The sequence below is a fragment of the Aquila chrysaetos genome, chromosome 21, assembly GCF_900496995.4.
Source record: "Aquila chrysaetos chrysaetos chromosome 21, bAquChr1.4, whole genome shotgun sequence".
Lineage (NCBI taxonomy): Eukaryota > Metazoa > Chordata > Aves > Accipitriformes > Accipitridae > Aquila > Aquila chrysaetos.
Window position 1 is genome coordinate 2,380,559 of NC_044024.1, and position 24,442 is coordinate 2,405,000.

Here is a 24,442-nt window from a genome sequence, read left to right on the forward strand (position 1 = left end):
ACCGCACATCCCCGTAGCATCCCTGCAGCATCACCACAGCATCACCGCAGCATCACCACAATGTCACCACAACGTCACCGCAGCATCACCACAATGTCACCGCAACGTCACTGCAGCATCACCACAACGTCACCGCAGCATCACCGCAACGTCACCGCAGCGGCTCAGTCCGTGCCCCTTGCGTTTTTTCCTCCTCAGAGGAGCACGTTGCACCGACTTCAGTGATTTTCTCCTTCTTGACCCGTCATCTCTTTATAAATATATGTTCTGTGTATTTATAAGATATGCCCTGTGTATTTATATATAAATATATGCTCTGTCTTTACTTTGCTTATCAGAATGCTGTGTAAGATGCTGTCAGAAACCATTCAAAAGACACAATACGCTCACTGCTTCTCCCTTCACTACTGGGCCAGCTATCTTGTCAAAAAATAAATTAGTTTGCTTTGACAGTATTTATTCCTGACAAATCCACACTGCCTGCTATTTTATCATTTTATTAATCTTCAGGATCTCTGTAAGTTGACTGTTTAATACTTTTTTCCCACTACCTTCCCAGGTATCGGAGTTAGGCTGACTGCTCTGTAATTCCCCGCTCCTCGGTTTTGAAGACGGGTGCTGTGTCTGTCCATCCGAGCCCCTGGGACCTCCTTGTCACCTTCAGGTTATCGCGGATGTTCACCATAGTGATGTCCCTGTCCGGGCGGCGATGCTCTCCGCTTCCCGCGCTCCTCGTCCCGCCGGTCCCAGGCGGAGGTGTTGCAGCTGCATCTCCTGATGTGCCCTCATCTTTTGTAGTCTCTGCTCCAGCTGAGATTTTAATCTCCCTCATGGGACATCTCCCATCCCAGTTTGGGAAGCCTCCCCCGCATTCCTTCTGGAAAGGAGCCGGCACGTGTTTCCCTTTATCTCTGCAATCCTTCAGGTCATCCTGCTGCCGTCGGGCAGCTCGCTCGGCCGGTCCCCCCTGCAGACGGGATTCCCTTGCTGACACGAGCTGTGTCCCTTCCCAGTGTGAGCAGTCGAGTCCCGAGGGTTTCTTACATCGGGGGAACAAAGTGGGACGGATGCTGCATGGGCTGCGTGAGGTCCGACGCCCAAAGTCCGACATCCCTCGATGAGCATCTCTGCTAAGCATCTCTTTTCAAGCCCATGCTTTCTTTGCAAACATTTCTGCTTGTCCTTCCCCGGCTCTGCCTTCCTTCTGCAACTTCCCCGAGAGGCAGAGGGGCTCTCGGCTCCGTTCGAGCTCAGCCCCATCTCGGTGCGAGCCGGTCCCGTAGAGAAACCCAATTGCTATTTTACGCCTTTCCTAAAGGAAAGGTGGGTGGCAGAAGCACCACGTTCAACAGAAAATTAATATCATCGTTAGGAATTTAGTGGGGAACTGCCCCTGATCTCTAAACCCCAAAAGGGGATGATTAAACTAATTGCTTTCCTGGCTTTGCTGGTGCAACTGCAAGAAGCCAGGAGAGCCAGGAACAAGTTGTGGGTCCTCCCCGGCCGGCAGCATCCCCGGCTGCGCTCGCTGAAGGTTTCTTCTCTTTCATGGACACTTCTGTGGTGGATGCTGCCCGTCTTCATCGTGGAGCACACCTGATCTGACTGCGAGGGCCAGGCTGGCAGCTGAGCTCTGCCTCAGTTTTCTGGGTCTTTTCTTATTTGTTTGGATTTTTAAAAAAATAACCTCGCGCACATTACCATTACAGGGCAGTTTTTTCAGTGTAAGGACGGACAAGAAATCAGCGACTTAGCCTTCCAATGCATTTTATACCCATTTCTGAATAGCATGATGCTAGCACCATTTTCATGTTTAGCGTTAGCCTTAAATCACGCTTGAAATTTGGAGTTAAATCCCCTTTGTATAGTAAATAGGCTTAGTGCGGTGGTGCCAATCAGCCTGCCTGCCCCCCTCCTTTTTTTTGGGGGGGGGTATTTTTCAGGAAAAGAAAGAGCCCACTCATCTGACATAATTTGCTAAGATTCTCTACTCTAGTAACTGAAATAAATCGGGCTATTAAAACCATCATTAGGAGCAGATGTAGGCTGCTTTGGGGATAGCGAGGAGCTGCCGCTGGCTCCCCCCATCTGCCGCAGCACGCTCAGCCCCGGCCCTCGCTGCCGCTGCCCATCAGCTCTGTCTTTATTCTCCTGTATTAAAAAACCCCCGTTAAAGACAGAAGTTAATATGCATTTGCTACGGAGTGGGAAAACCCTGTAGTTGCTGGTAACTAAAAGTTATTCTGACAGACGTGAGATCCTGAGTATTAATATCTGAAGCTTAAGGCAATGAGCAGGGACTAATGATTGCTAAATAATTTTCATGGACATAGTGTTAATCTCTTTCAAACAGTCCCTGACACTGTTTCTATGTTTGTTCGCTCCAGCCAGGTTTGTTTTGCCATCGTTTCTGCATTAAATAGCAGCAACGAGTGGAAATCCAGTGGTTTATCTGGGAATGCCAAACTCTCCCTGGCTCTTTTCATCCCACAAGCGTCCCAGCCGGGTTGGGACCACGGTGGTTTCGCCACAGCGCTGCTGGTGAAATGTTCCCAAGTTTTCTCATAATCCTGGCGGCTTTTTAAACTGGAGCGAATAACTCTGACCGTCCCGATGTCAGGGAAACCTCGATGGGAAACGCGCCGTGGTGCGGGCAAGGCTGCGCGCCGTGCCGAGCCGGAGCGGCACCGGCACCTCCTTGGGGGTCAAACCCTGGCAGCAAACAGGAGTTGTCCTGGCGGGCTCCTCTCCTGCTTGTCCAAGGCGAAAAGCATTTATAGGGTAAAACACAAGGCCACGGGAAAGCACAGCACCCCTGTGTCAGCCCTGCAGCAAGCCTTGACTAAGCCGGTACAAAAAATGAAATAAAAATTGTCCGGCATTTCAGCTAGGAAGCAGAGATCTGGCGACATTTGATTTTGAGATGATCCAGATGATACACTGCAAGAGGTAGATGTTATTCTGAAAATCATACTCATCCCCAGGGACTTTGGTAATGATTCAGATGGAGAGATGTACCTGGTGCTCCAGCGGGTGATGGGAGATCCGGAGCTATTTTAAGCCAAGCAAAAAGGCAGCCAGCGTTACGCAAAACCCAAGCGTTCTGGGTGTGTGTTGGGTACAGAGCATCTGACTGGAAATGCGTAAAAAAGTGCCAAAGGCTCCGCGGAGCCACGATTTTTCCCATTTGTTTGGCAAAGTTCAGCCCGTTCATAAAAACCGAGGAAACCCCAGCACACCCCGGCAGGAATCGCCGGCGGATGCGGCCGCGTGAGCAAGCCTGGCCTTTGAGTTTTTGCGGTGATGAGCCGCTGCAAAAATAAATATATTTAAAATAATAAAGCGCTTCCTCGATGCTCTGCTGCTTCACTCGGCTTCTCCCAGGGGAGAATAAGAGGACTCCTCCCGTCATCTCTCCCTCCCCAAAAAGCCACCGCTCTTCCCCGCTTTCCCGTCCCCCTCCCCAGGTAGATGCAGCTCCTTTGCAGAGCTCGCTGCGACCCTTCTCCTTCCACCGGCCTCCCCTCGCGCCTCGGGGGGTTCTCTCCTCGCAGCTCCCCAGGCACGAGCACGGGTGGGTGCAGGATGGGTCCCATCGCCCTGAACACCCAGGAGTTTCCAACCCCACGGGTGCTTGCTGGAGCAGCCCGGCTCCTGCCTTTCGAAGGATTGGTGTGAACTACGGGCAGGAGCATCTCCCAAGGTCGGACCGCGGTGCTGGGGGAACCAGGACTATCCCAGAGCGCGAAACTGGAGCGCCAGGCTTTTTCCCAGCTGGCATTTAGGTCTCCCAAACAACTCCGTCCTTTTTTTCCCCGTCTGTTTGGTTCAGCCCCAAGGCTCGTGGGAGGGCAGCGGGGATGGAGGGGCTGCTGCAGTGGTTCTGTGCTTCCAAGGCACCCACCACGAGCCCCCCGCCGTGTCCTTCGGCTGCAGCCCCCCGAGCAGCGGCGAGAGTCGGTGCTGGCAGCCCCGCGGCCGCGCCGGGACACCCAGCTTCCCCAGCCGGGCTCCAGGCACTTTTGGAAAGAGAATTTTCCAAATGAGCTGGTTAGATCTCTGGGGAAGGCGTGCGGCTGAAGTTAGGGCTTGGGGCGCCGGGGGCTGCAGAAAAACTCTTCCCCTTTGACTCCTCTACCACAATTCGCACTTTTATTCTGGAATACAAATGACTCTATTCCCGAGCACATACCTGATTTTTTTTTTTTTTTTTAAAGCACACCAATAATTTCTGTAGAAAAGCCCTTTTTCCCCCCCAGACCGGGGGCTGCACAGCGGAAGGCAGGCTGCAGCAGCCCCAGCAGGATGCGGCCATGGAGCATCTCCGTGCGGGATCCCCAGGCTGTGTCCGGCAGCAGCCCCGGCTCCATGCGGGACCTGCCCAGCTGGAGCATTCCCCCTCCGCTAGACCAGCCCCGGCATTCGGAGCCAAATTGTGAGCTCCCTCCAATCGTGGATTTTAAGTCGTACTTTGGAAGAGGAAAAAAAAAAAAAAGGAAAAAAAGTCAAATTCCGTTTTTTATTTGCTTCCTGAGCTTTGGGTATAGTCTGTTGCCAGATTTTCCACGGAAAGCAAGAGGACTATAACCACAGTGTCTTTTTCAAATGGAACCAGATATCCTTAAGCAAGAACCTCCCTGAGCTTTGGCCGGTGGTACCGAACCGGGGCAGGGGGGTGAGGGACCCTGCAGCCGGGTCCTTGGCACCATTAACCCCTCGTCCCTGGCCGGGTGCAGCTGTACCGAGGAAGAGCATCGCCTTCCCGCTGCCACCCCCCCCGGCCACCCTCCTCATCCTCAGCGCATCCTCGGAGCTGCACCGAGCCCCTGCGCCATCCAGGGATTGCAAAGCCCGGGGACCGCGCAGCTGCTGCAGGCTCTGCTGGTGCTGCTGCAAAAAAAAAGCTGGTCCCAAGGACGACACCGGAGAAAATACTTTGTTGGGCTCGGCAGGGGCTGGATGTGGGACCACGTCGCTTGTCCACCCCGCTCCGGGGTCACCGTGATGGGGAGCAGCAGCTCTGCGATGCTCCGCAGCCCGGGATGTGGGGATGCTGCGTTTTTCGAAGTGGCGATATCCAGCGACACACAGCTATCAAGTTATGGATTTTTTCCCCGAGTACTCTTTTGATTACAGTGAATGAAGAACTTAAATATTTTTTCAGACTACTGCGTGTGCATTTCACTCTATAAATCCCGCTTTGTGAGAGCTTTGCACCCATTTCGACAGCAACAAAAATAATTTACTTCCAGCTGCTTCTTTCATAGCAAACCAAGGAACGTGGATTAAAAGAAATGAGGTTATCTAGCATAACAAACTACTCCAAAACAACTGAGGAGGAGGAAAGACAAGGTACGGCTCTGACATTGGGCTAGTTCAAGGAGGTGCATTGAATAGTTAGGTGCCGCAACAATGCTAAATAATTGAGTATGTCACGTTTTAATGTCATCGGCACAGAGTCCAGGCGCTGCCTCTCTCCTTTCCATCGGTATTTCCTGGCAACACCACATTTTATTTCATTTTATGCAGCCTGTGGTCATTTGGAGAACACGAAGGAGTAGCCGCCGTAGTTTCCCTGCTCCCTGGCAGCGCAGGAGGGCTGAGCAAGATGAAAATGATTTCCCAGCATTGATGTGGGGTCAGAACTGGTTCCAGCTCCAGCTCCAGCTCCAGCTCCAGCTCCAGCTCCGGGGCAGCCCCGCTCCCGCACCCCATCCCTGCCCGCTCTCCCCTGCAAGCACCCATCCAGGAAAAGTAATCATTTGCCTTACCTCCAGGTTTAATTACTCTCTGCTCCAGAGCTAATTAGGAGCGCGGTCCGTCCGGAGGTCGGGGACGGAGCCCTCCCTCCCGCTTCGTGCCATCTGCCATTGCCATGACACTGGCTTTGCTTTTCACGCCTGGCTGGGTGCGCTGGATGCGCGGGGTAATGGGGCTATTTTTCCCCCCCTAGGTCTTTGGAAAGGAAATAATAAAAAAAAAAAAAAAAAAGAATGGTTCAAACTGCTGCGTGCTGCCCTTTTCCACGTTTTAAGCCTTTTAGCATACAGTTTTCCAGCAATTGGGAGGAAAATTGCCCTGAAAGAAAGAAATAAAAATCTGTCTTATTTTTTAAACACCCCCCCCCCCCCCGCACCACACAAGCAGCTGCGGAGAATTTCTCTTCCAAATGGATGATGTAATGGGCTTTGTCAGCCAATGCTGTAATGAATAAAAACCTAGACCCTAAAATCATCCAAGCTTTTGACAAAACTGGTAAGGTTCCTGGTGCAAGCGATCACCAAAATGAGCTCGAGCCGATGGTTTTGTCACGCAGATCTTGATTGAAGCAAGACGGAGAATCGAGGGTTCGGACCGGGCAATAACCAAAACCAATAACCGACCTCGCCGAGGGAGAGGAGAACCGGCGCGGGGCAGAGGCCGACGCAGCGGTGGCTGCGGGGGCACCCGCCGAGGGGGGGCACGGCCCCTGGGGGCACCTGGGTGCTGGGACATCAAATAGGGCCTTCAGCATCCACCACGGAGTCACTCCTGTTTTAAAAAATGTGACCTACAACCACTATATATCTATATGTACATTTAATATATTATATTTATAAAATATTTTATTATCTATATATATATTTAATATATTATATTTATAAAATATTTTTTATATCTTACATATTAAATAAAATATTGTAAATAACACCCATTGCTGCTGTACCGATGGGCACATTGTTGCTCTCCCAAGGACGTCCCGGGATGCTGACGTCGGGAGACTTTGCAGCCGGCGCTGGGCATCCCGGCTTGGCTCGGGTCCCGGCTGGGAAAAGACGGGTGCCAGCCGCGGGGAGCGAGGGCAGCACCCGGCAAGGCACAGCGATCCGTTAGGGACAGGGTTGGGAAGGAGAACCAGGGCTGGGAGCCCGCGTGGCTGGAGCGGGGGGTTTGCTGTTCCCACGGTGCTGATGTTCCTGATGGGATGAGCCGAGGCCAAGCAGGGAACACGGAAACGTGGTGCTCTGCAACGCGGGAGGGGAAATTGAAAAGGCAATTTTATTCTTTTTTCGCCCAACAAAAAGTCTGCCTAAACAAGTTCAATGGAAAATGGTCAGCGAGCGCCCGAGGTGCTCAGCGCGCAGCCCAGGCAGCTCCCGACTTGTGCAGCGTGCGGGTACATCTCCCGGGTCAAAACCAGGGGCGATAGCGCTGAATCATATTTATAAAGTAATTTTAAGTTAGGTCTGGAGCTTTCTAGGGATAAAAGGCGAAGCATTGCCAATCCACGTAAGACCGAGGGGTTTGTGACGCCACGCGAGGCTCTCCAGGCGTATCTCCATCCCTGGCATAAACCCCGCTGCAAAGCCGGAGCCGCTGGAAATGAGGCACATCGGCCCCGTAGATTACAACTACTCGCTCTAACCAACAAGTGCACTAATTGGGGAACAGCACAAATTCCTCGTCTCGTGTCCTGCGATGGCTTGAAGCCAATTCGCGCTGCTGGCTGTCCAAACATGCATTTGGATCATTTTTAAAACGTGCATCGCCTACCCCATGGCTTGTAAAAGATATATGGAGCAATTATTATCCGCTCCGTAAAATATATTTGGCTTTTAGAAAAACGTGCCGGTGAGTTGGCTTCGTAGACGCGTTTTAATTTATCGACTGGCACCGCGGCCATCGCCGACGTCGCCGGGAGCCGACCGCGGCACGCAAGCAACCGCCACCGACCTCTGCGCAAACCGGGCCCCCTTCTGCAAACACCGAGCAAGACGTCTTCCAGTCATCGGCATGGGTCTCCCAACACCTTTAAACCGCTTGTTTCTGCGTAACGTTTCTACCCCGCGTTGGTGCAGACCGCAGCGGCGGCTCGGACCCGGCTCACGGCAGCCCAACGCCGGCAGGACGCCGTCTGCCCCGAATCCACCGCCGGGCTCGCAGCTGCACGCCGAGAGAGTTATGAAAGAAAGACGGTTGTTTTGTTTCGGTTGTTCGTAGCTAAGAGCACTAGGACTCCCAGTGATTACTGCTCTGGGTTTCATTAGGCTGTGCTTGCAGGACCGTCTTCTCCTGGTATTTCAGCGCAGATCGTTTCCAGGCCGGTTTATGTAACGTCAGGCTCTTCTTGGTGCAAGAAAACCCATCAATTATAGCTTTGAATGCTCAGATACCAGACCGTGCATCTCCAATTAGGGAGCTCAGTGCCCGCATACTTGCGTGTGTGTCCCGACTGTTCACCGTGGACGTGAAAATAGAGGCTCCTTCGCCAGAAAATGGGATGAATTTGACTCCCAAGATCAAAGGACAGCTCAGCAAGTTTGCACCTGTGGTCCATTTAAGGCCAAGATAGGGATCTTTAAAATAAATTGCTAACGCAAGATGTGCTATAGTCTCTCCTTTGAATGATTCCCACCCTGTTTTCATGTCAGATGGCGGAATTTCCCGTGACACAGGAGGCAGTGGGGCTGTACGTGCAAGAGACCTTTCTACAACAGCCTTTTTTCTTAGGTTTTTCTTTTTCAGCTCCTGTATGGTCTCTCTGTTTTATTAGAGAAGTTTCTTTTATGCAAATCCTAGAAGATAAATAGGACCTATACTAAATAAAAATAAATCAGCGAGTGCTATAATGGCTGTGTTATAATGAACTGGCCCCCAGCTGTGCAGCCAGAGCCCTGGGGATGGCAGAGGGTACGGTGCTACCCAAGTTTAACCAGCCAGGGCAAGACCGAGCTTTCTGCCTTGCCGTTGTCGTTACAGCCGCCCACTGACTGAAAAGTCCAAGGAAGAAATTAAAACACATCTATTTATGAGACCTGGACCGTATGAGAGGTATTAGAGTTCAATCCAAAAAGGCAGCAGAGCTGAACTGCCACACTTGAGGCAGAACCGGTACATGTAGGACGATGCCCTACGACGCTGCCTAGATCACAACTAAGAGCAAATTCTAGGTGCTGCGTGGAAAACCTCTGGAAGAAGAGCAGGGCACCAGGAGGGCTTTGCTGTGCTTTGACTTCCATATCCTCCAGGGATGACCCTGCCGCCTCACTGGTCAGCTGGCCTGGTTTTCCATAGTTCACATTATGAATTATAACTATTTATCCAGCACATTAAATTTATAGAAAGTTTTAGCAAATGAAATCCTCACCTTCATAAACTTGATGGAGAAACTTCTGTCGACTGCAGCAGAGCGATGACCTCATGTTCGTATCCACTTGGATTTCTACAAACTGCTGTTTCTTTTCCTCCAAGCTCACATACTTCAGTAAGTAGGACGTGCAAAATGAAACAAGATTACTTGCTTGCTTCTCACCCACCGCAGGACTGGCACGAGCCACCGTCCCCATCGCCGCGGCAGCAGGAAAGCGTGAGCATCCCGCCGGGTACCCGCAGGTTCCGCTGCATCCCGTGGGAAAGCAGGCTGGCTGCCCAAAACTCGGCCTCTGGTCCCTGACGGTGGGGACCGGCGGATGGGGACACGCAGACCCCAAGTTTCCTCGCCGAAGAGGCAGGCAGGGACGAGCGTCCGTCACCCCGCAGGAGCTGCGGTACAGGCTCCCGCTCCCGGTGCCGTCACCCCCCCAGCCAGCCGGTTAACCTCAAACTGACAGGGTCCTCCCTGGCGATCAAGTTATGTTTGCAGTGCAGTTACACAAGAATACTCAGACATGACCACCACCTAGAGGCTAGAGCACTAAATGAAGCTAGAAAGATTTATAGCCAAGATGGGCCAAAAAGGGGGTTGGCAATATTTCATGAGCCCGAACCGAGCAACAATGAGAGCTGGGTACCCGGACCACCTTCCTCCAACCCAGCGGTGGTCCTCACCTCAACTTCAGCCTACGCAAGAGCAGCCAACGGCAGCACCAAGCAAACCTGCCGCCCTGGGGGAACGCGCTTAGGGAAGGAGTTTTGCAAAGAGCAGAAGAATGCGGTGCCCTTTTCTTGCACGGGGGCACGCATGCAGCAGCCGCATTCCTCGGCTTCGGCTGCCGAGAAGCCAAGGTCCAGCAGCACGGGGCTCGGCAGGGACACACACAGAGCAGCTCGCCAGTCCACGGTACCTCGGTTACGTCCACGCTGAAGTCACCGCTGTGTGTCTGTCCCCACCGACAGCCAGAGACACGTGCAGTTTGACAGCGGGCAAGTTTTTCTCCTTTCGAAGTGCCACAAGCGTGGCCAGAGGGGCTCCGACCAAAGGTACGTAGAAGCCCGTGTCCCCTTGCCTCCAGCTCCGGCCAGAGGTGATGGGGAAGGGCAGAGCCAAGGGACGGCTCCGGGTCCTCTCCCAGCCTCCCACGGTTTGCGACTTCGGCTCGTCCTGCACCAGGGACGCGTCTTTGTGTTCGACAGCCCCACTGGGTCGTCTTCCAAGAATCTGGCTAATCACTTACTAAACCGTTACGATTTTTGGGATCCATTTGGGCAATGAGTTCCGCGGCTTAATTACACGTTGTGTGAAATATGTTCGTTTTGCATCTGCCACTTGGTAATTTCATTTGGTGCCTCTTTGTTTGCTTTGTCTTCCAACACAAGAGCCATCGACCCCTATTCACTTTCTCCGTGTCACTGCGTGAGTCTATACATCTCCCTTCTCCTTTTTTCCCGTCTGTCAATTCTTCGCAAGACAAAAAGAGTAATTTATGTAATTGTTGCTGATACAATGTGCTAAAACTCTCCTTTACCCTCCAACAGTTAATTACACTTGTTAATTATTTTAATTACTCCCAGGGTAATGCTCCAGGTACAGAGGATGATCCCACTGGGCTACAGAGGCATAAACACAAGAGCAGAAAAGTCAGTGTTTACTCCAAAGAGCCACGTTGATATAACCGGTCTATAACAGCATGGGTGGTGAAACCGGAGCAGGGAAGGCTTGGCCTAGATTTGCAAATTTCTGTTTGCGGCATGGAAAGATTTATAGGAGGCAGCCTTAGGGGAAGGCAGATCCTGCAGGATTTCCCCTGGACTGGGCTGTTGAGGCTTGGAGACGCAACTCCAGCCTTTCCCTCCTGAGCCAGAGATGATGCTTTCCGTGCAAAATGGAACCACAATTTGGCGATGTAGTTACAGCCGGCACCTCTGTGACGGTAGAGACGGTTATGTGAAGGAAGAAATCAAATCAAGCAAACTTTCAGCCCGGCTGGAAAGCTGAGGCTCAGTCCTAGGCTTAGGGACAGCCTACCTCTAACTACAAGGCGTGGGCTTAGGGGAACGGCAGCCCCCATATCAGTAAAACAAAAAAGATCATTTGTGGTCTCGCAGAGCAGCATCTGCCAGCACCCTCGTAGCCAGGATGAAATCCGAGAGTTGCCGCAATCTAAACCTTCTCTGCAGTTTCTTTTATCTTACTGGGGGAAAAACAAACAGAAGAGAACCAGAAAGCTTTGTGGCTAAGATGTCTCACATCTGGTTTTAGCTCCAAGAAATGTACTTCCACCCCCTCCCCGAATTGTTAATGTTAAACAAACAAAACCCCGGCGATTTTTCTGGGTTTTGGCTCTCAGATAACTCACAAGCAGCTTTGACTGCGAATTCCAGGCTTGTGCTACCCTTCATCCCTAATGAAAGCAACGCACCTCGCTTGGCCGGGAGGCAGGCATTTCCAAACAGCAAACCAAAAAGCCGTGCCCGGGACTGCAGGCGGGTACTGGCACCCGCCGGCTGCGCGCTGGGGACGCCGACGCTGGGAGAAGCGGTCTTGACCGCTCTATTTTTAGGTTTCAGCGCAGCGTTTTTGCCTGTGTTATTTATGCTTCCCCCCTTCTTTTAAGAACGTCTGGAAATGTTTAAGATGTGTCCGATTGTATCAACATGCCTTTGAGAGCTTTATGGTGTCAATTTGATTTCCACTCTTTTAGAAACAGGGCTTTCCAATTTGTGATTTTATTCCTTTTATATCACATAAGCACCTACTTCATTTCACTGCTTTCAGGTGTTACGTCAATCTGAAGTTCACGCTAATGCATTCGGACATCACTTACATATCTCCATTTGACACGTTTCAAGCAATTCCCCCGCTGGTGCCACAGGAGGAAGGCGGCGTTTTGTTCCTCCGAGATCCTCTCCCACCAGCCCCTCGCTGTCCTCGTCCAGCAGCGTTGGCAGAGGTAGCTAAATCGGGGCAGATGAAGGGTGTGGGAGCAGCACACTGGTCCTCTCCCCATCCCCTCGAGTCAGCCCAAGCCCAATCCTAACCGCGCTCCTTCAAAAGCAGGGGACGGCGGCCAAATCGGACACCAATGACTTCTGTCACCCACCTCCACGCTCGCTTGCGACCAGCTCCCCTCTCTTTCGGGCACTGGGACGGTCTCTGGCCAGAAGCCACGTTAACATTGTTCTCTCAAAATGAGAGAGGCTCCTTGAAAGCCACGCAGCGGCGGGGCCCGAGGGGTGTTCTCGGCTCTCTGGAGCCCGTCCAGGGCATCAGGTTTCAGAGCAGGGGCTCCCACGCCAGCTGCATGGGGAAGGAACATCACCACTGGGACAATTAGAAAGAAGAGCCATCCGTTTCTATTCAGGGGATTCAATTTTCTTTCTACTTCATCAGATTAACACCAATGTAACTCCATTAACTACCAGGGAGTTGCTCTTGATCTGAAAATCAGACCCGTCGGATTTTCTGGCTTTTGCGTGCAGTCACTTCATTCACAGGAGCAAAGGTGGATGTAGGATGTACCGACAAAAGCCCTCCTTGTATGTGGTTTGGGGGAGGGTGTGTGGTTTTTTTTCTTTCCCCTGTTGACCCTTTTTTTTTTTAAAATCTCAAGGACCTCACTGTGATTTTCATTTTCTGCTTGCTGATGGCAGCCATGCTTTTTCTCTCCCGTTCCTCCCTCCGTGCTGCTCCAGCGCATTGCTGATGATGGACACCAGGAAGAAGTCTAGAGGTGCTTCCTCTTATTTCAGACCTCACTTTCCAGGACGGTGAGCAGTGTTTTTCTAAGCTTTTCATCGTTCTGACAAAGCAATAAGTAAATGCTTGCTCAAGTTCTATTGGAGGTCCTGTAAGAACATGCATTATTGCAAGGAATGGGAAGTCTCAATACTTTCTCTGAAACTTTAAAGGCATCCTGAAGTTACCTCAGCTCCATGCTGCGCCAGGAGCCTGCACCCAAAGTTACATCATGAGTCATCTTAATGCACCAAGCCTGGCGAGAATGACAAAACAAAAATCCTGGTGAAGAGCCTTGCTTTGTCCAATGATTGCTACTAAATAAAATCATTATGATGAACCTCCTTAGCAGTAAGACAGGTCTGAAGCATTAACATGATCCCTTCTTCAGCGTTGCACTAAAATTGGGTCGTTGTTCACTGTCATCTCACTATATTAACCTTGACTCTACAGCTGTATGCTATCAGTGTTTCTATTTGGACAGGATAACGTGGCCCCAGACACTGATTCCCACCCGAACCACTGGGCTATCCTCTTGACACCACCACACCTTCTGGGCCTGGCACTGGTCACTCAAATGCCCAACACTACTCAGCACAGCAGGACGTACCCACAGACCGCGCTCACCTTGACACACAGGTTTTCTTTGCGTGCAAGATATAACAATTTGCAGGGTTCCTGCTTAGCAGGTAACAGCATCAGTAGTGCTCACAGTCTGCTTGTTAAACAGGACGTAAGGTTTGTCAAACTACCTCAGACAATGAGTATCTAAAACATTATGACCAGCAATATTGCCTCCTTTCACCAGGTTTCACTGCAAAATCCAAGTCAACAGTTGTACATGTATCTTGTCCAGTAACTGACGAGCTACACGGCCATCTCACCATTGCAAGTTGCTGCCAACCTCAGTTTAACTCTCTTCCCCTAGCTAAAAATATCATTACGCCACCTCAGAACCATCACTATCTTTAGACTCATGAATCTGTTCGCCACATCGCATCTTCCAAGGTCCATAATTGTTATGACTAATAATGATAATCAAACTCCCGCAGCCCATTTTGCCTGCCTAGCAATTCTACGGATCTTTCATAACCCGTATCGGAATAGGCAAACACGTACTGCTTGCACCCAGAGCACCGCTGAACAGCCAGCCAAGGATCTCAGTGAAGGCAGTTTCTCCACCTATTCCAACTAAACCTGAAAGCAGGTATACCCAACTGACCAGTCACTGAGAAAGTTTTCTCCCTTCGAAAGCTCTACTTTTTGGACCACCATGAACTAAGCAAAGCTTGTGAGCTGACGTGGAGCTAGCCTTTGATTCAGTGTCTAGACATCAGGACCAACAGATGAGGAGGATTTGGCAGAAGGCAGGCAATCTATTTAGTTGTGCAACTCGCTCAATACCCCATTGCTCATAAAAGTTATGAATTTGAGCAAGGAGGTTTGTCTGAAAAGTTCTTAAGCAATTTTCTGTACTTATTTGAAACAGGAATCCGATTATAACAATAGTTATAGAATTAAGAACAACTCTCGCCCTGGCACTAGAAGAGGAAGAAATAAACAAAACCAAACACTCAATTGTATGTTTCTGTCTAACGACCTCCGTATTAAAATGGAGAAACATGACTTGACATACAGTATGACCCCAATTAGCATACGACAGGCTGATTATACCTTGGCATATGGATGAGCCCTTTGCTAAGAAGAAAACATCAACCATATTCATAGTGGCTGCTGTTATTTAAATAACAATGCTTGAAACACTCAGTGACTAGAGGCTGAAGCCAAAGAGAAATGGTTCAAATGGTAGCAAGATTCGGAGAAGGAGCTCACCTTCCCTGCAGAACTAGATTTTCTATTTTAAGCCCTTTTAGAGAAACCAGGGGGGCGGGGGGAATATGCAAGTATAAAACATTTCATTCCAATATGCATTTCCTCCCTGAAGCAGTACGGGCCCATTGGTATTTCTCATCGACTTCAAGCAGCATTCAGTCAGACCCTAAAAATGATTGTACCATGCGTCCAAAGCACGCTGCTGTGCTTGCTAGTCATCTTTCATTATTCAAAAGCAGGCTAAATTCAGTAAATAATTTTTACATGTGTCAGGATGACATTTGAACTATTGTTGGATCCTCTTCAAACTGGGGCATTCAGAATCTCTCTGGTTTTACCCCCATCTCACCACACTTCCACCAGGCAATGGATTCCAGATACTTCGCTCCATCAGTTTTCACTGCAGGAGAGACTATAGAGTACGCCCCAAAGTCACTGTATCGAGGCTGTGTTGGAATAAGGGAATATACTGCAAAGGAAAAGGCCCCTAAATGCTCTCTCACCTTTACTGCCGAGGAAGACCTAGCCCAGTTAACCCTGATGCTTTTATAGAGCAGCTCTACAGAAAGGTGGTGCAGCAGGAATAAAAAATCCCCAGCGCTTTAGGCCTTGAAAATTAAATCCACATTAAACATCATCTGGTGGCCAGTGCCCTGGGGTACTGATCCTGAAACACACATTTAATACAAGACACGATGCATTGAGATGCTGAGTTAGGTTTTGGATATGAGATAAAATATGCAAGCTCTTGGAATTTCACATTTCTGGGCTGCGAAACAACTTAATGCAAAAGATAAGGTTTCTGCATTGCAGACATTTTTCTTCTTATTAAATATATAATGTATTTGGTCATGAATGTGAAGAGACTTTATACAAAAGGAGGCTTTAAGAAGAAAACTTGAAGTGTCCTTGATAAAGCTGCATAGAATAGCTGTAGCAACAAAAATGAGGCTCGGTAAAACCAATACTAAACCCCCATTTAACTACCGCCTGGTCTAGCTGTCATTTCCCAGAATAACAAAGCTTGCATTAATGGAAAGCACTTCTGTACACATACATGTTATCATTCTCGAAGAAGCTAAGCGAGTCCAAGAAAACATTTTGTGAGTAATACATGTTTAAAGAAGAAAACTATAAACAACAGTTATGGAAGTATGCACTTTAACCAGGACTATGAACATCCCTACACCAACAGAAAACTATTTTATACTATTAAGGGTTTGATGCAAACGTGGCAGTCTCTAAGCCTCTGCAATATTTCTAAGAGGAAAGAACCCCCCTCCAAATCATTATCAATTAATAGGCACATAAAAGAAAACCAGACCATACCCTTCAGAATTTATAACATCTATAATGCTTTCAGGCGTATTGGACAACACCAAGTATCCCACCTTTCCTTGAGTAAGTAACGAGAGTTTACAAGGTCAGCCTTCATCTGAAAGTGTTGGCTGAAGTTCCCAGCTGGTGTAAGCCAGCACGTTTCCTCTGAAAACAGCTACTCCCATTTTGGCTGCCGAGAGGCTGGCCCATAAAGTCATTTTTGTTTACACAACTGAAGACGACCGGGGCTCAAGCCCTAATCATGCTATGGCCCAAAGCTTCCTAGCTGCATAGGTTCTCTCTGCCTGAGGCCCTGAACTACTGCAACTCTTCTGGAATTTGGTAGCTTTCCAGCAGTACGTTTGCAGCACAAGCAACAAACCACAATCAGCTTTTGAGGAGTCTTTTTTATTAAGATAAATCCAGCAAAATTCCTAACAGTGGGTACATACAACCAACCTGCCCTTTTAAAAGAAATGTTTGTATTTCATTTAAAAACATGATTACACTTTTATTTATTTATTTTTTCAAAACTGACAAAATAAAATTACATTTGGGAAACAACAGATTTCCAGCTCTTAGGTTTTTCATGAAAATAGCTCACCTTCTTTATAAAAGCAACCCACAGAACCACTGGAATGTTTAACACGGTTATTTGTTTTGAGACCTCCCCACTTTAAGAAACCATACAACACATACAAGGGTAAAATTAAAATCTGAAGTCTGTAAGCATGACTTACACAAAAAGGGACACACTGACAGAAGTCAAAAGCTACCACCACTTATTCTTTCCATGTACCATACAAACTATTACAATCACAAAATTTAAAAACAATGATTTTTTTGTTTGTTTTGTTTGTTAGGGATTTAATTCCCAAGTAACCGAGATGAAGATGTTCCATAATTAAATTCATGCTAAAAAAACCTGCATTTATAAAATAGTTGATAAAAATATTCCTCTCTGTTAACAATACAGCATGGAGGTACGGATACCAAATGATGGAGATATAGGGCAGGGTTAACATTACTCGGACTTGGCTTCCTTATCATCAGATGCTTCAGCAGCTGGTGCCTATAAAAGTGTTTGGGAAGAATAGAAATATTATTCGTAATGCTAATCGGATTCCATTCCAACAAGCATCAAAGAGAGACTAGTTTGTTAGCACAGACATGGACAACATTTTGTGTAGATGGACAAGAATGCACAGCTACTACAGAAAATATCAACACAACAGCATGTTGGCTGGTAATTCTAAAAATTCAAACACAGATGAGTATTAATTGATGACCGAGTTAATTTTGGAATGTTAAGTGCCTCCAAAGAGGCAGAAGTTTAGAAAGTGTTTTAGATTAGGATCAATCATAAGCTAGGGAAAGTTCAAGTCCTCGTCTTCGTAAGTCACAGGGAAGTGTAAGAATTACACATAAAAGCGCGATACTGGTCTACTGTCCAAACTTCGGGGAAATTGGTTCTCACCTGTTTTCTATAAAAAGGTCCGCTATTACTTTTTAAGTCAACACATCAAAATTGCAAAGCTCCTAGAAAAGATCCTTTGAAGTACACTAGCCCCATATTAATTTTTAGCAAAGAAGCTCCTGAATTACTTTTAAAAATGAAAGAATAAACGACCCATTAACTGGATAATGATACTCAACACATGGAGAGAGATCGCCGTAAATCAAAAGTAACAGAGAACACAACAGGCTAGTCTGTGCCTACAGGGGCAAAGGGAGCCCGTAGCAAACGTTGCGTTTCTACTACCAGCAAGAAAACTGCTAGGAAAAGGCCATCAGGAGCTGACTGAAGCTTGTAGCTAGTCCTAGAAAATGGCAGCTCTTAGGTAAGTAGCTGATACAGTAAGAACCTGTAAGAAAGAGGCTTGCAGATCAAGAGACAAGACCAAGTTTATTTTGCAGATGTCTTGTTGAACTGTTCTGAGGCGAAGAATTGTTTTAAAGAATTGTGTAAAACTTAAAACCAGATTTCTGGCAGAGTACCAACCCGTGCTGAGCAGAAGAGGCAATCCAGCAGTCCAGAGAGGATATGCAAAGTCAGCTCAGGGTTGGATAGCAATCTTACTGAGCTCTATTGTTCCCCAAATATTCTGCATTGCTCTTGTGCCAACCCTGAGGGGGACACTACGATAGCACAGACCACCTGTGGAAGGGCTCTATCACATAGCAGGAATGAGTTTGAAGGAGAATGCTATTCTTTCAGGCTCTCCCTGGGAGTTGCCCTGTGCAGGTACTGCGGCTGGTCTGTCTTTACAGGATGGCAGTGCAACACACCACCTTCTGACAAGGAGGCCCAATCGTTGGCTCCTGCAGATGTATTACCAATACATCTGTGTTTATTCCCATGTTTACTGTAGCTAAAGTACCTCATTAGTTTTGGTATCTCCGTTTTCAGAGTGGTTTTCTTCTTTAGCATCCTCTTGTTTAGTTTCATCTTTGCCTTTGGCTCCTTTCTTCCCTTTTGTTGCTGCCTTTTTGTCCTCCTTTTTATCATTTGCTGCCTTTTCTTTCTGTTAAGAAAACAGACCGTGATATGGTAAACGCTAATTTCCACCTTGTACATCTGCACACGGACATACTCAACTCTAAAACCGTCTACACAACCTGCTTCTACACGCTGAACTTCCTATTGACAAAGATGAGACGAAAGTTTCCAGGGAGAAGTGCTTTCCTTCTATTCCGTCCTGAATGTGCTACTGGGAAGTGCATAATATAAAAGCAGCCATGGCTGGGGTTAAAAGAATTCCTATTTTAAATAGGCATTCAATTAAATTAGCTAAAAAATGTTGAACTGGCCTGTATTTCTGCTGTGCTGCTGAAAGGCATACCACAGAACAAAAAGAACATGTACAGCTAGTGGAAATAGCAGAATACTTCAGATGTGCTATTAATGCCTATTTAGAAAACTGTAACAAAGCTGTAGTCAAAGGACTTTCCCCCTTCCCTGCCAGAAATATTCCTTACTATAATAAACCATTTGTGTGATAGACAAGTTGGGGGCTCAACAGCATCACTTCAGTAACAAGGAGAACTTTGCATGTATTATTTAAGCACAGTTTTTTTATACGTGGATCAGGCTAAACCAAAACAAAACTTGATGCTACAACTTCTGTAGTAATAGTTTTCTATATGGCAAGGTCAGATCCCCATACAGTAACAAGAATGACTCTCATTAGTTTCACTTCCGAGGATCTGCCTCTTGCTGCCAATAAGTAAGTGCACTAAGCAAACTAGCTTAGTTCCTCGCTTGATTAACCTAGTTCCAACAAAGGAACCATAAATATCTGCAAAATTACTACTCACAGGTAAGTGAAGATAAACAGGTAATTACTGAAGATATATCTCTCTCTCTCTACTCAGAAGATGGAGCTGTCTCAGTGACTAGAAGTTACAAAAAGTATACTTTATTTCAACACCTCACTTATTAGTGTACAAAATTAATTCACATTAAAAATGAGCTGCTAGCTCAGGGTAAACTCAGATAGAGTATAAGGGGCAAAGTCACCTGATTCTTCAATGATACCAATGATTAAAAATTCACCAAAATTAACACCAACTCCTATAACAATGCAGAAAATTTAAGGCAGGAGGTTAGTAGCACTCAAGTGGGTGAGGGTCTCTTTCCTCTCTAACCTCCCACTCCCCAGTCTGACCTTGCTGAGGGATTTCAGCCCACCTGGGAAACTCCACTACCACATGGTGTTAGCAGCCCCCTTCTCCTGGGCTGTGCCCACTCTCAACAAGCCTCTCCTCCTCTCTGGGGACTGACTTGTCAGAGATACGTAGTGGCTCTTTCCAAGAGAAGGAAGAGAGTCACCAGAGGAGGAAAGGGAAGAGTAAGCCTCCACTCGCTCTTTTCCCCCTCTGTTGGCTGAACAGTCCTCCAACTTTCAAGAGAGGCAGCAAAAAGATAAACATCACAGTAATATCAGCACCCAAGTATTCTGGTACTGTTTGGCAGTAAGATTTAGAATTGCAATACTACTATGGTACTGATTTGCTCTCTGTCACTTGAACAGACCTCATCAGACCTTTGAAGCACATGTAGGTACACCACTGTGAAGGGCTCCTCCAGCAGCACCAGTATGCTCCAAACTCATGAGCACAGGCGTGTTAGTCGCTCTTCCAATGTAAGCCATAAAGGATTTTTAAAGACTTGGGGTTGTTTGAAGAAGGGTATCTTTTCCCTTTACCCCATTAAAAAAAAGTCAATAAAGTATTAACAGAGCTAAAACTGTAATTCTCTGTAGCCCACTCTTTGCTGGTAAAGCCCCTCTTAAGAAAGCTTTCGAGGAGAATCCACAGAAACTGGCTTCCATGGCTGGACTGACCAGAGAGAAAGTGTCTCGCAGCACACAGCTGTGAGTGAGGATCCTGGGATCTCTGCTCTGTTCTGCAAGATCCGTGGCTTCTGGGGACAAGCGAATGGCTATTCTGTAAGGGGTCAAGCCCCCTTCCACAACCAAGTGAATCCAGGAAAAAAAATACCCAAGGAGATGACGTTATTTTTCAATGTCCAAGCTCCTTCCATCCTCTCAGCTAGTTCTGAGCTAATACCATTGTATTAATTTTCCTGAATAATTTTTCTATACAGATGGCAACATCAATTCAGTAATAAGGTCATGTGTTTTATAAAGTGATAAAACTTTTTTCCCAGCTCTATGTTTTTCAATATGGCCAGGTTTAGAAGGTGAAATCTATTCTGACACACAAAAAAACATCTGAAGAACCTGAAGGTTACGTATTTGAGGGAAACCAGAATTAAAGATGCCTGCACAATTCTTATTACATCCCCCTTTGGACAGATATTGATGCAGTATTAGGAGCTCTAGAGAGCCAAAAATGCAGCTCAGGTATCCTGGCTTCAAACCAGCACCGCAGAAGCAAGAGGACCAACACTTTCCAAGTCCAACTGCGGGGCCATGTGCAGGGCAATGACCAAGGCACCACTCCCAGCAGAACTAAACCGTGTATGATCCCAGCGGGAGGCCGAACCATACAGCTTGTGCAGGAAGGGAGCAAACTAAGTTTTGACAGTCACTTACAGTCCTTAACTTTCGAATGTTTATTTTCACAACTTTTAAGATTTGGTTAACGCAGCTTTTGTGTATAAACCCCGAGATGTTTCCATAAAAATAAAAAAGCAAACTTGAAAAAAAAGAAAATACCAACAACGTGCATCGTATGCAACTGCACTGACCTCTGCATGGGTCATCAGCAGAGGCTGAACCCAGGACTTTTAGATCCCCAAGCCAGCTCTCTGCCACTTGGGCTGGAAGAGCAACCACCAGCAGTAGGCTCTCCTCCTCCCGGGGGACCAGCAGACACCATAAGGAGATGCAATCCGGAGTGTGCCAGCCGCGCGAGCACCACAGGAATGCGGAGCAGCAGGGTTCCGAGGTTCCCCTGCCGCTCCGGAATGGGATCTAGAAATCCGGCTGCACGACCAAGACGCAGATGCGAAAAACTTGCTCTGCACACCATTGCAATTACAGAGCTGAGATGCGGGATCCCCAAACCGACAAGCAGGGTTCTCCTTCTTGTCCATTTCTCATGACATCTCTGATGCTCCATATAGAAGGACTTGGAGGTAGAATAGTTTTCATCATCTGGAAATCTGCGGTGCCATATGCAATTGCAAGGCCTTTTAAACGTACAGAAAAGAGCTCCTGGTTCCCAGCCTGTCATCCCCTTCTGCAACTAAAGCATCTCTCGCACCTGTGCTTTGTCCATACGACCACCCAAAACCACAAAGGAAAACGTACGATGGGAGCAGGTTAAAAAGAACGCTAAAGTTTTTTTGTGGTTGTTGTTGTTTTCCCCAGCTGCAAAATCCTAATACAATCTGAGTATTTACAGAGACATCTAAAAAAAGCACTGCAAACTGTGACCGCTGGGGCAGTCTGTGACAGGAAAGGGGTATAAAGAAATACCACATATGGATTGCAGAACTGTCCCCTTTTAAATTTCAGACTGTTACTCCAAAGCAAAAAGGAGCTTTAAATAGTTTCTTTTTTAACTATACTGTCAGGTATGCCAAGATTTCTGGCATTTCCAAAAATATCCAGCTTAAGGAAACGGGTACATAGAACTTTATCTCCAGCGATTAAAATTTGATAAACTGATAACTAGCTGAAAAGAGTGCCTTTGAATGAAAAAATAGTAAGAAACTGTAATTAAAAGCATGATTTTCAATACTGTCTCTGAGTCTCTGATCTCTATTCAAAGCATCATTTTCCCAACAATGCATTACACGAAACTTCAGAATGGCCTTGCAAGGCAAGCAGTAAAGCCTCACCACAACTGATTTAAAATCTGTTCAGTTTCCCGCATTCCTTCACTAGGAATTGGATAAAATGATCTTTACATCTTTCAAGTTCTTTTAACTCACATAATTCAATCTTAACCCTTTCAAGAAAATGATGAAAAACCAAAATGGTTAGTTGTGGATATTTTTTTCCCCCTATAAACACCTTGAGAAAGAAAAGTATAACTTCAGTTCAAGAGATCTCGAAGACTTACCTTAGGTGCTGCCTTTTTGGGCTTTGGCTCCGGTTTAGGCGGAGCAGGTTTCTGTACAAAACATACATAAGAAACAGAGTCAGATGAATGCTATAAATGTTTTAGCAATATGCTGTTAACTTTTGAAAACTATTCAAACAAAAAATAGTTTAGAGCTGTCTGCTTCATTCTGTAGTATAAAGGAGTAAACGTCAGAGACAGATCAGCATGTTTCATTATCCAAACCCGTGTTTCCTCACGTATGTTACAGTGGCACAGATGCTGATAGGAGTAGTAAGTGGATCATTACTGTGTCTGGGTGTTACTGTCTGCTGTGAAGGCAAGCGTGTGTCAGAAATGAAAGGTATTAACATTTGGACATAACTCTACATATGAATACACATCTTAGCTTTCACTAAAATTAAGTACTTTCTTTTTTAAATAGCAACTGTTATCCACTTGGCATTTCCAAGATGGCTTAAAAAAGGGCTGGGTGCACTATGTGTCTGTAGAAAAGGATGCCAAGAGCCTGTTTAAGGCTGCGACTTTGGCTGAACCCTACCGCACGACACAGATTTACACCCTCTAGGTCTCAGTTTACCCAACAGTTGGGCCGGCAAAATCAATGGGCAAATTACAAGTATAAGGAGAGAGCAGGCCACTTATAGACCTATGAGCAGGTACTTGTACGGAGAAGACCTACAGAGAACAAATGCATCTTGAAATCAATATTCCTTGACTCTGGACACTCATGCGTCCAGACCGCACGGTAACTAACACAGCTGTTGCATCTCACGTGAAACGTCTAAAAGTACGCCTGTAATGTGTTGATACTCAACGACCAGAAGCATAGAATGGGAATTTTACTTTTAAATATTGCAATACTCTAGCCATGCCTTTCACAATACCGGTGGGAAAAAACCAAATAGTTTCTCTGTAACTGTCCCCTAGAACGTAGCACCCCACGTGATGTAATATTAAAAGAGTAAATAAAGATACTTACAGCAGATAGTCTAGCTGACCTTCTCTTTGGCTACGTAAAGAAAGATGTGTCACTAAAATTCAGAGAGCATGTAAAGCAGTGCTTTCCCAGAACCGCAACCCAGAATAACACGGCACGTGCACTACGCCATGAAGCCCCATACAAATTCGAGGATTTATGAAATTACGGGCATTATGGCGATGACTTCCCGGAAGTGCAGCTTTGTTCCATAGTTCCCACCCTACCCTGCCACCCTTTTACCCCACTGAGGTGGCAAGCGGTATAAGTTTCTTTTACTTCCAGGAGTTGCGCCATTAAGGCCCTGCCACCGAGCCGTTGCCTGCGAGGCTCAAGGGGACGCGTTCCCGTTGGATCCGATGGCCTCAGCGTGGCGGAGCTGCTGCCTCCAGCCGGGCCTCCCAGCACCCACCTCAGGCGAACAGGCCAAGGGACGGGCCCGAGCACCCCCAACCCAGGCGCAGGGCCCGAGCCTGCACCCACCCCCGGGGCGGGGAGGGCCGCAGACATTTATGTGGAGCACCCTAAAAGTTCTCGGGAGGAGTGGGGGACGGGCACCTACCTCCTCCTTTGCCTCGCCTTCAGCTGGAGCCTGCAAGGAAAGCCAGAGACTGAGGTGAGAAGGCGACGCCATCCCCTGCCCGCTCTGGAGCCCTGCCTGAGGGGAGCCCGGGGCGGCCAGCGAACCCCCAACGCCACCCGGCTGACTAAAGCCGCCCCGCTTCCCTTCTTCCCCGCTCCCCCTGACCGCCCACCGGGCCGGGATCGAGAGGGGAGATCCACGGCGGCATCTCCCCCCCCCCCCGCGCCATCACCCCCAACCCCACACCCCGCCATCGCCTCACGGACTACAACTCCCACAATGCCTCGGGGCCGCCGAGGCGACGTCACCGCGCCCG

General features: G+C 47.8%; 1 protein-coding gene across 1 annotated transcript in view; it reads right to left on the reverse strand.

The window, feature by feature from the left end:
• Positions 1 to 16,414: 16,414 nt before the first annotated feature.
• The window catches only part of HMGN5 (high mobility group nucleosome binding domain 5), a 9,498-nt gene continuing 1,470 nt past the window's right edge, over positions 16,415 to 24,442 (reverse strand). Inside the window, exons 2-6 of the mRNA XM_029997203.1 lie at positions 24,106 to 24,135; positions 23,547 to 23,576; positions 22,565 to 22,615; positions 18,409 to 18,552; positions 16,415 to 17,099 (exon numbers count right to left, since the gene is read on the reverse strand). Coding sequence (XP_029853063.1) covers positions 17,052 to 17,099; positions 18,409 to 18,552; positions 22,565 to 22,615; positions 23,547 to 23,576; positions 24,106 to 24,135 — 303 coding nt within the window. The 3' untranslated portion in view covers positions 16,415 to 17,051. The remainder of the gene's footprint in view (positions 17,100 to 18,408; positions 18,553 to 22,564; positions 22,616 to 23,546; positions 23,577 to 24,105; positions 24,136 to 24,442) is intronic.